This window comes from Ceratotherium simum, chromosome 5, assembly GCF_057802395.1.
Source record: "Ceratotherium simum simum isolate JZ-2026a chromosome 5, ASM5780239v1, whole genome shotgun sequence".
Classification (NCBI taxonomy): domain Eukaryota; kingdom Metazoa; phylum Chordata; class Mammalia; order Perissodactyla; family Rhinocerotidae; genus Ceratotherium; species Ceratotherium simum.
In genome coordinates, this window is record NC_141904.1 from 61,651,750 (window position 1) to 61,664,064 (window position 12,315).

General features: G+C 39.6%; 1 protein-coding gene across 5 annotated transcripts in view; it reads left to right on the forward strand.

Annotated features, from left to right (window-relative positions):
- Window positions 1–12,315, forward strand: part of PTPRG (protein tyrosine phosphatase receptor type G) — a 687,787-nt gene that overhangs the window by 397,278 nt on the left and 278,194 nt on the right. For all 5 annotated transcript variants that reach the window (XM_014793421.2, XM_087431273.1, XM_004419875.3 and 2 more), the window contains one exon: window positions 9,914–10,062. In XM_014793421.2, the coding sequence (XP_014648907.1) occupies window positions 9,914–10,062 (149 nt within the window). The remainder of the gene's footprint in view (window positions 1–9,913; window positions 10,063–12,315) is intronic.

A 12,315-nucleotide genomic window follows, 5' to 3' on the forward strand; every position in this document is an offset into this window, starting at 1 on the left:
AATGACAGGTTTTAGACGAGTGTAGGGTTCACTCAATGCAAGTTGATTCATGACCTTGGTCTTCCACAAGCTTATTATCAATCTCTGTCACTTTGATGACTTCCTAGAGTGATCCACAACTTGTTGCATATCTGTGAGTGCATGCGCCTGATTTTAGAGCACAGCTATCCAAATACGAACACATTTGTCTTCAGAAATTTCAGAAGAAGCGCGGCTTTCTGAGAAGCAGAAATAAATTATTGTTACTTCCGAAGCTGTACTTATTACTATAAAATTCATGACATCATACTAGATAGGCCAATATCGCATAAATAATTTAAGATGATTCTATAGGGTCGTTTTTAAAATTAAGTGACGAGGGCCGACCCCGTGGCTTAGCGGTTAAGTACGCGTGCTCCACTGCTGGCGGCCCGGGTTCAGATCCCGGGTGCACACCGACACACTGCTTCTCCGGCCATGCTGAGGCTGCGTCCCACATACAGCAACTAGAAGGATGTGCAGCTATGACATACAACTATCTACTGGGGCTTTGGGGGAAAAATAAATAAATAAAATTATTAAAAAATAAATAAATAAATAAAATTAAGTGACGACCATTTGTATACAATTTTAAATAAGAACAGGAATTGTTTTTCTGTTCTTTTAAAAGAGTTTCAATTTATGGTGGTTTATCAACCTGTATTCTTCTTTTTTTTGATAAGCACAAACCTAGAAACTTCTTTCATTCTGTAGTTCTTAAAATGCCAGTGAGTTCATAAATTTGCCAATATTTTGGAGAAATGGCGATTCAGTTGCTTTGTCTATTATGCATGGATCATATCAATCCATTTGAACAAGAGTACACGTACAGTTCAGGGTGCTGTGTGTCTAAATAAAGTAAAGGTGGGGGTTGATAATATCCACAGTGAATATTATTGATAGGCAACCTGGATAATATCAATTTAAAAAAAACATACATATCACTGTACTATATTGCAAGATGTGACCATTTGAGGAGACTGGATAATGGGGACGAAGGACCTATGTATTATTTCTTATGACTGCATGTGAGTCTACAATTATCAGAAAAATTAAAATTTTGGTTAAAAAAATTCAGTATATCATAAGCCACATCATCTGTCTTTGTTGCAGTTGTTCATTTTATATCTAACTTGTATGCTTAGGTGAAGAAAAAACTTCTTTTTGTGTAATCATTAATTTTTAAGCAACATATTTTTTTTCTACAACACTCTTTTCTTAAATCTTGTACTTCTACAAAATAAATTCAGGAAGGAGTATTTATTTTTTCTGATAGAAATTTACAGGTCACTTATCTGTAAAATAGACTGTCTTTTGGATATTAAAATATGAATATAAAAAGTTAATATTTAAAGCGGCCTATTACCCACAGACAGTAACTTTCCCATAAAACAGTTTTAATGTTCATATATGTCTTAACCCCCTGAGAGTGCTATATATCCAATCCAGCATAATCGATAGAGCAACTTGCTTGTACCTAGCCCACTTCTCGAAAGTTGTCTAAAATATCTTTACAAGAAAGATAGCATCTCTCTATTTCTTCCTGAGGAGCCATAACTGTCTATTGTGCCAGTTCTCATTTGATTTCATCTAAAGTTATTTCCCTTTCTTTCATTTTTGTAGAATGAAAAGATAATGCATTCATCAAGAACATTTCAAGATATTCTTGCTGTTCCTAGCATTAACTTCTAGCTAAATGATCAGAATTTAAGACTTAGATGGCGCTTGCTGATGTATGTTAATGAGCCATGGTCTCCTACGAATTTTAACTATTTGGAGGGCTTTTTGGTCTTTTTTCACTACTGTATCTTTCATCCCACACCAAGAACGAATAGTAAATGCGTTTGCCATAGTGCATGTTACTTCCATTTTCCTACTTTATGTTGGTTTACTATATTTTTTCTTTGCCTACATTCTTGCCTATTTTTCTGCCTATACCGCAGTGCCTGTCTTAGATGGATTCAGGAAATCGTTGTTAGATTTATAAAGGTAGATTGATGGTGGGGAAACTAGGTGTAGATAATCAGGTCAGGGAATGTCCTAGTATGTTGCTGAGCCCATAAAATTTAGACAAGGATTAGGAGCCTGTTGCATTTACTTTATTTTACCTGGCCCTTGGAACTTTTATAGTCGAGTAGCACCATAAGAACACACAGACTTAAACTAAAGAAAAGAACAACCTCATTGCAGTCTGGCAGAAAGAGAAAAATAAAATCTTGACAACCTCAGTCATTTCCACGTGCTCCTCCCTTAACTGAATATGTGACTCCAGCTCAGTTGTGCCCCCAGTTCAGTGTAAGAGGAGGGTGTGGCCATGCCGCTTTGCTAGCCCACAGGGGAAGGCTCCCCCAGGGCCAAGAAAGTGTCTGAAGTTGCAACATACTCTTTATTCTGTTGATCCCTGCAGTTCACAGCTCAAGCTGACCTCTGCCTCCATGCTGCCCTGAAGAATCAGTATTCTGTCCCAAGGTTGGTGGAGAAACTGTTGCGAGCCTCACTGAGAGCCAGCACTGGACTGCCATTATGGGCGCCTTACAGAGTTTTGAGTGGCGATCCTCATCATGCTTGATTTCCTCCCAAATCCATGGGCTTGAACACTTAGCCCTCACTCAAGATGTGATTCCCAGTACTAGCGTGGTTGCCCAAGGGTAACATGCCTGGAACAGCCTTTGGCAATCTTGAGATTGGTAAAGCATGTTCTAGGAAAATCTGGGTGTGTGTTTGTCTTCTCATCTTTCTGACTTTGGGCTTTCTCTTCTTTCTATTTCTATTCTGTTGATGGTCTTGATGTGTGTTTCTCCATGTATGTCGCATAAGCTTTCACTTTTTTGCTGTTTCCTTCTCTCCCCCATGTCCTATTATGTCTCCTTGAATTTCCTCTCCCCTATGGAGTGGCTCTGTCTCTTGCCTGTTTATCTGTTTTCACTCCTTGCTCCTAACTTTGGCCCCCTTCTCTCCCTTCTTCCTGTCTTCCTTCCTTATAGCTGGCCACAGATGAGAATCAAAGTTTAAAAAATGTTTTTACTTACTGTATTTATGGAGTAGAGATTTTGATGTTGACTTTGAAACGTGAGTATTTTCTCATTTCAAGAATCTTGATCTATCCCTGATATATTATGGGGAGGGCTTGGACAAGTGAAATATACAATGATTCCCCAAATATGTGTTCTTGGAGTTTGCAAATTTGCTTGATACCAAACCATTAAATTATTTTTATTCCACCATCCCCCGACTTCCACCTAAATTCTTAATGGTTCCTAATAAGTATATATGTGCTCACTGAAGATAGACCAGTGTGGGGTCCTCATTCCTAGATTATAATCATAGTATCTTTTTAGCTCTGACTTTTATTTGTGTCACTAATTAATTACTCATTTTGCTCACAAAGAGACTACCAAGCTTTCTGATTAAAAGCGTGCTATCAGCCGAGTAGACAGATGTTTGGAAACATCTGGATGTTCAGCACCATTTACACTGGGCATGCCCAACCCTGACTTTGTAATACCCTGGAGCATCTCTGGTTACCTCAAGGTTGCCCAAAAAAGAAAATTTAATTTAATTAATTAATTTATTTATTTGTGAGGAAGATCAGCCCTGAGCTAACATCCGTGCTAATCCTCCTCTTTTTGCTGAGGAAGACCGGCTCTGTGCTAACATCTATTGCCAATCCTCCTCCTTTTTTTCCCCAAAGCCCCAGTAGATAGTTGTATGTCATAGTTGCACATCTTTCTAGCTGCTGTATGTGTGACGCCGCCTCAGCATGGCTGGACAAGCAGTGCGTTGGTGCACGCCCAGGATCCGAACCCGGCGCCAGTAGCGGAGCGCGCGCACTTAACCGCTAAGCCACGGGGCGGCCCTGAAAATTTAATTTTAATTTTAAAAAGATCCATTCTTCTTTTGGGGCGTGCTAAGTGTGCTTGGACTCCTCAATTTCTAAATTTTCCTATTTCAAAGGCCCAAATTCTTGAATTCTTTCATCCTATTACTATTTAGTCTTACCTGAACCCTGGAATTCAAGTTGGAGCTGATTCACTGGCACTACAAGCTCTGTTTCATGTCTGCTAAGCTCCATTTCCTTTCTCTTATCCCCACAGGCCCAGCCACTGTGTTCAGGTGATAGAAACTAGTTTCTGGGTAGACAGAAGCTTAATTTACCAATTACATAATGGGAAAACCAATGGAAAACCAACTTGTAAATTTTGAATTTTGAGGGTCGTTTCTGAAGCCCATCTTTCTTTTTTTAGGTCGCAGAACCCTCTACTAGACTCTCATGTGTCATATCTTGTATAGTTCAAGGGTCAGTTAATCCACTTTGTTCATCTCGCTCAATGTAGCAGTGAGTTAACCGAGACCCAGGATGATCCCATGCCTTGACATCTCTTGGGTATCTGAGGTTCCTCCAGCTCAACATGTTTACCGTCCCTCTACTAGACGACTGCAGGAACCTCCTGACTTGTGTTTCTACCAACCAGTGTTGCTTTCCTCCCAGGCCTTCTTTACTTAGTTGCCAGAATAATCTTCTTATTTCCCTAATCTGATCATGTCTGTCTGTCCATTTTGCCATCTTTCTTTCTTGGTCTCTCTCTCTCAACCATATCAAGTCTTTTTTTTTTTTCTCAACTATTTCTCTTGTGGATAAAGACAGACTGCTCACTGTCTCTGCTTCATTTTCTAGCCTCTATGTCACACCCTGCTGTCTGGGTGCCAATCACCTTGGCTTCCTCCTACTTATTCCCACTACCTCAGGGCCTTTGTATGAGCTTCTTTTCCCTTGATGTGCTCCCCTCTTGTCAGCACTTCCCCAAGGCAGCTCCTTTAACTCTCATCTCAGGTGATCCCCATCAGTCCTTGATCCCCTCTCCCATTCTCTTGTTTGGGGTTTATGCTTACTTGTTACCACTTGTCCCACTTGCACAGTTCTTCTGTGGTCAGTTTAGTTGCTGGTGACTGTCTTTTTTTTTTTTTTTTTTAATTTTTTGTTTATTGCAGTAACATTGGTTTATGACGTAAAAATTTCAGGTGTACATCATTGTACTTCTATTTCTGCATAGATTACATCATGTTCACCACCCAAATACTAATTACAACCCATCACCACACACATGTACCGAATTATCCCTTTCACCCTCCTCCCTCCCCCCTTCCCCTCTGGTAACCACCAATCCAATCTCTGTCCCTATGTGTTTGTTTATTGTTGTTATTATCTACTACTTAATGAAGGAAATCATACGGTATTTGACCTTCTCCCTCTGACTTATTTCACTTTGCATTATACCCTCAATGTCCATCCGGTGACTGTCTTTCCACTGACCATATGCTCCATGAGGGCAGGAGCTGTGTCTGATTTACTTACCTTTTCTTCCTTTGCAATTACTTGGTAAATATTTGAAAAAATGAATGTCAGTGCCTACGGGGAAGTTAGTAGAAAGCTGGAATTAGAGTTTGTGTGTCTTGACTTTCAGACCAGAGCATTTCTCTTTTCACCAGGGGCCCAAAAGCATCCCCTGATGGACACTGGTATTGTGGGTGATCTGGGGTCCCATTATTAAGATCCAATAATGGTAGTGTTTTCCATCTTGTAGTGTTAAAAATGGCGGGGGTGGGGGGCGGCGGGTTGGAGGTAAGACAGTAAGTAGCTAGTTTTCCCTCCCATTCATTTTTATTTAACTTTTGACACCTCCTTCTGTTTACTCAGATTTTGGTGTGAACATTTGTTTAGCCCAGCATTATAATAGACATGTTGAGTATAATTTATAAACAGTTGGTAGATGTCCTGCAAAGAATACGATGAATGCCAGGTACTTGGTCTGCTCTTCAAGCTCAGGAAAAAACTAATTCTGTATTCATGGTGTGACTCCTAGCTCTCCCTGCCCTGTACACAGCATTTTTACATTATGGGGAGCCCCAGACATGGGAGGAATCTGTGAAAGCTGTGGTTCCTCTCCCTGGGATAATAACCTTTGTAAATGATACTTATATAATGCCATCTTTGTGCCATGATGTCCTGTATGAATTACTATTCTGAGCAGTCTTCATATGTCAGCCCTTGTGATCTCATAACACACCTGTGAAGTTGTTGTGGTGTTATTCCAGTTTTACAGAATAGGAACTGAGGCACCTAGGAGTGCAATAATTTTCCCATAACTGGACAGTGGCAGATCTAGGATTCAATTTCGTACTCAATAGCTCTAGAGTCCAGCTCCATATATGCAGCCACGCTCAGAATTTTACTTCCTATATCAGGATGGCGTAGACCCGAAGTCAATGGGCAGCTACTGCTATGAACTTTGGTCTCTAGGTTAAGAAACCCTGAATTTGAAGCCTCCAGCTCCTTCCACTCCCTCCATCGTTCTGCTTTGATTTCGTCACAATCCATGTTAGCAGTTTAACAACCAGATGCCCGAGTTTTAGAAAGTCCACTCCCATTTGTTCTAGAAAGTCCACTCCCACGTACCTTTCCCGCCTCCCTGTCATATCTCATCATTCTCCAGTCTTTAGCTGTTGCTTGCTGTCTTCCCAATTCTCACCTTCTACAGGTTCAACTCTTACTGCTATTGTTTTAAAATTTAAAGTTCATTTATTTATTTATTATTATTGTGGTGTTATTTACTTACTATTTTTCTTTCAGTTAACTAACTTTATTTTAAATAGATGAACTGATTTTAAAAGAAAACTTTTTATCAACACCACGATGGGAAAACCAGTGCTATTTGACATGGACAGACTTACGTAAAAAAAAAGTCTGTGATCTATGAAAATAAATCAAAGTTACTAAAGTTATTAGAGTCTGGCATAATATTTCCTCTTGGGTAAAAGGGGGAAATGAATGAGTATCAGGGTAGTGAGGAGGGCATATTAGCATCAAATTGAGATTTTGTTTTTGTTGAGGTGACCAAGGGTTAGAAATAATCAAGAAAATCAAGAAAGGAAATAATATTTTTCTTTGTGTTTTAGTGAACTCAAAGCGTCTACTTGACAGTTAAGATCTCCTCCCCCGTATGTGGGCCACACCTACCCTTGCTGTTGTCCCTGCCCAATACACTTTTTAGTTTGTGGGAAAGGCAGTAGTGCTTTAAATTGGAACTCTCTCTGAAGATGGAGCCTTACACCTGTGTGGTCGCCCTTCTGTGCTGCACGTGAGCTCCATCCATGTCTCTAGAAATGAGTTTGACACTAGCCGCCACTGAGTGTGTGCATGCTGGATTTCTGGCACTGTGTTAAGTGCTTTTAGTGTGTGATTTCCTTCAGTCGTCAAAACAGCCTTGCCGGGTAGGAAGAACAGTGGTGGAATACTGAGGTACACAGAAGTCAGGTAACTTGCCCAAGGTCACACTACTGTTAAGTGGCAGAATGAGATTCCAACGCAGGTCTGTCCATCTCCTGAGCTCATGTCTCTTAGTACATTCTGTGTTCTGCACTAAGTACCTTTGTTCCATTTTGTTTTGAAACAGAGCCATGTTATCAGTGGTCATCAGAAAATTGTTACTTGATAGCTGGGAAAGTTCTCTCTTCCCAGTTTTATATGTAAACAAAAATATAAGCCACTTTCTTAAGTGGGTTACGTACACGTAACATGCTGTGAGAAGTACTGTAAAATGAAAAATGAGATTAATGTTTCAGATTGTACAGTTCCCTAATTATGCTTTTAATTATTCATATAAAACAAGTAAAATGACCCCTGACAGAGATATAAATGATTTAGGTAAAATCAAATATTTATAAGATGCTGCTGAGTCTCTGGGTGCATCGTAACAGATGCATTCAAAATGCTTTGCGTTCATCCTTTGGATACAAAATATTATGTATATAATGTATAACAGGCTGAGAGTAATCAACAGTATTTAAGACACTACTGAGCTAATTCATAGGTATTTTGGCTTTGGAACTAAATGTGTATGATTGGTTTAATATAATAGTTTATCTTCTAAAATATCATATTTTGTTTTAGGGATCACCAAATTTCAGTAGCCCCCTGCTTTGTTTCTTTTTTTTTTTTTTTTTTTTTTTTTTAATTTTATTTATTTATTTATTTATTTTCCCCCCAAAGCCCCAGTAGATAGTTGTATGTCATAGTTGCACATCCTTCTAGTTGCTGTATGTGGGACGCAGCCTCAGCATGGCCAGAGAAGCGGTGCATCAGTGCACGCCCGGGATCCGAACCCGGGCCGCCAGCAGCGGAGTGTGCGCACTTAACCGCTAAGCCACGGGGCTGGCCCCTCCCCCTGCTTTGTTTCTACATTTTTTAATGGTTGGAAAAAAATCAAAAGGAGAATATTCCATGACGTGAAAATTATATCCCAATTTCAGCGTGGATAAGTGAAGTTTCACCAGAACATAGCCTCACCTTTTCCTTTACGTCTAGTGTTGGGCTGTTTCTGTGCTGCCGAGATGAGGTTGAGTAGCTGCAGCAGGGCCCACAGGGCTCACAAAGCCTCCAATATTTACTATCTCAGCCTTTATAGAGAAAGTTTGCCAATCCTTGTTCTAAAACATGCCTAGCACACAGTAAAGGTGGAACGATGCTGTAGCATGTTTCAGCAGCATAAGAAACACTTGCTTTTACTTGATTTTATCCTTTAATTCGCTGTCCCACTAATTGAACGTTTACTGTATATTTTTCAGAACTTGGAGAAAAACTGCCTTTTGAATGCAATAAAAAGGGATTTACATGAGCGGGGTTCCTTCACTTGCTTTTAATGCTTCCTTTATATAGAGAAATGCTGAAACTAATTGCACTGTTTTAGAAATGGGTCATTAGTCTAGTCCCTATCTTTTATGGAGACCTAATTTTCATGCAGGATTTCTCACTAGAGCTCGAACTGGGATTTCTTTAGGAAGAGGAGACAATGAGGGTACGAGAGCTTTTCCTTGGCTTAAAACAGGCTTGGCTTTTGATAACAAACCATTCGGTATATTGGTTGGCATCTTACACATATTTAGCAGCCAATAAGTGTTTGTTGAATGACTGAATGAATTCACTTTAGAAAACAAAGAAAAAGGGGGGGAGGGAAGTAGCCCTTATACAATAAAATCTGTTTTTTACATTCCTTTTGGAAAAATAACTTTTCTGCTTATATAAGTCCAAGCTATTTGTTCTCAATTTCTCTTTTTACTGTTTCAAGGAAGAGGAATGTGTTTTTGAAAATTAGAGTTTGAATTGATTGAGGTTCCCTACATTATGGACATTCTTATGTGTTTGTTCAGATGGGCTAAGGGGAATTTTCTTATATTTGGAATTAAAAGAACAAGTAAAGTAAATCTAGTTATCTGCAGTTATTTGAGTGACTTAATGAGTAGAATTTTCACTGCACTTTCCTGGGCACTGTTATCAAGAATGATGAATATAATACCCAATCCTGGCTGTCTTTCCACTGTCGTTGCCTTAATATTGGAAAAACCTGCAAATTTTATTTCCCGATATCTTGCCTACGTTTTCTGATCAAAGAAACGTGCCTCCCACATCTGGCTTATCATATATATTTCCCATCTCATTCCAGACTTTGAGTCTTGGGGCAGCCCCAGGAATCAGTGCTTCAGAAAGAAAAATCTCACTCTTCGGATAATTTTGGTCATCAAGCCGATTTAGGAGACCCTGATTCAGAGCGACTTGGTTTTTCATTGTCTCCATTTTTTTTTTCGTCTGTGAAATGGATAAGAAATTCTGAGACCATTCCCTGGGAATTTTCATGATTTAGAGTCAGTTGGTACTTGGGAGCATTCTGCAGTTAGAATGTGCTAATTTATTCAGACTAGTGGTTTTGACTTGTTTTTTAACAGGTACATGAGGAAATAATTCACATCATGTAATCATGAACTTTATTAGAAGCAACAGAAGAAATCCTTCAATTGTGGTTTTGAAACTCACTATGTTTCCCTTCCCTTCCATTTTATACAGTTGCCATCCTTCTAAAAGATGACTATTTTGTCAGCGGCGCTGGCCTGCCTGGCAGATTCAAAGCCGAGAAGGTGGAATTTCACTGGGGCCATAGCAATGGCTCTGCGGGCTCTGAACACAGCATCAACGGCAGGCGGTTTCCTGTTGAGGTAAGAGAAACTCAAGATGTCAAAGTATAGCTGTGCTTTGGGTCTTTGTGTTAATGAGATGCTTTGTTTTCCCCCAGTCGTTTTGCAAATCAAACTTGTACCCTAGCTATCTTTGTCTCTGGAAATCTTTTTATAGATAGCATGGCAGGTGGATATCCATGCTCAAGTTTCTCATCTTTGTTCAACTGGAGAAGTCACAGACATGGTTTGAGTAGACTCATGCCAGTCGATGATTTTCAGCCATTTGTTTTGTTTGACAGTTTCTTTTCACTGTCCATTTCTGAAACTCCGTTTTCTAAAGGTGAAATGTGTGAAATTCGGATGACTTGGTTTTTAGCCTTTAGAAAAGAGCAAAGTTAGTTGATAAATGAAGATGAGTCTCAGAACCTTCTCTCAGTAGGGAAGCTGTTTGAAGGTTTGTTTGCTGCTGTCTGCTGTCGAGAAAGAGGCCTTGGCCATTGGTGGTATGACTTGCTGTTAACTTTACTGAGATTGATGGGACATTTTGCCTCCCCTGTGTCAGTTTTCTCAAAGATCCAGGCGGCTGGACAGAACAAAGGTGTGGGTGCAGTAGGTCGTGTGTATCTTTTTGGTCAAGGAAGGAAGAAAAGAGCAAGTCTCCGAACTCCTTTATTCACGTTGGGTGAGGACAGCATATTTCTTCCATTGCTAACCTTATTTTTCCCTTTAATCATGATGAGGATGTGAATAGGTTTTGTTAGGACAAACATGTTTGATACTTGGTTGGTCGCCCATGTGGTAAGCCTTACAAGTTGGTGGGAACTGAAGGGGTGTGCATTCAAGCCTGTGGCTGGACTTAAACATGGAATGACTTTGGATAATTGTGTCATTGTTAGCCTGTTTTAATTGAAGGAGCCAAGTGGCTAAGGAGAGTTCTCAACTCTTTGTGTTTTATAACTTCTATTAAGTTATGATCTGCTTTGATAATCTGATGCATACTTGAGACTCTCTCCATAGAGAAAATACATATATGCATTTGCACACAGATTTACATATAATATATAGGGTTTCATCACTCACCACAGCTCCTCAAGCCCATTCACGGACCCGACCTTCTGGGCATCCTTGAAGCTTAGGTGAAGAATCCCTGCAAAATGAGAAAATCCAGTTGTATTTCTTTGTTTATAGATGCTTATATTCACATATAGATTTGTTTCTTTTCCATGATTTCTGGAGAAACCAGAGATAACTACTCAGAGAAATTGCTTCAAAATTTTTCTTGTTTACCTGATAAATTCTCAAAACCAGAGTTTCTTCCTATATTAGGATTCTTCTATCTGTGGGACTTCCAGTCTTAGTCACACTAATTATATGTCTCAGGAGTAGGGGTTCTACTTAATGCCCTCTTGTCCTCCCTTTAAATTGAATGAATCATTGTTAGAAGTCTTAGCTTTATTTGTACTTCTTAGAATCGAAATTACATCAGATTTTTAAGTTTGGGGTTTCCTTTGTGTTCTTGCTGACCAGTTCCCTTTGGCTGTGTGAGTTGAAGGGATAGTTTGTGTCCAGCTAACTTTGCTCTAAAGCCTCTTTATCTTAGAATTGGGTTGCTGTTTCTTCAGTTAATTTTGTTCCAGACAAAAGATCTGTGCTTGAAAGTTTGCAAACTTAATTTGGCGGCTGCCTTGGAAAAGATCTCTGGAGTTAGGAACTGGGAACTTCTGCCTCCTCCTCAGTCATATCCTCTGACACCAAGCTGCGCCTGTCTCATCCTCCTGTTTGATTCTGGAAAAATGCATTGACTAGATGCATATTCTTTTGAAAATTTACTACTTTAAATGAGTATTTCAGTTTTCTTTTATTCAAAGAGTGCCATTAAATTCAGAAGCTATTTAGAAATGGCAGCTACAATGCACAGACTTATTGTTTGACCAAGTTGTTTGAATTTACTTCTTTTAAGTAGTGTCAGATGGTAAAGCTGCCTGTATTAATTGGGTCCTTCATCTAAGCCCATCTGCTTCATAGCTTGTTTTTTTGTTTTTAATGTGATAAACATGTTAAATTACTTAGTAGATCTATTTGGAGGAACTTGAATATCAGAGATCAAAGGTAACAGGAGCAAATTTAACTTTAAAGATTTTATTTATTTTATTTTTTGCCCCCAAAGCCCCAGTAGATAGTTGTATGTCATAGCTGCACACCCTTCTAGTTGCTGTATGTGGGACGCGGCCTCAGGATGGACAGAGAAGTGGTGCCTCGATGCGCACCCGGGATCCGAACCCGGGCCGCCAG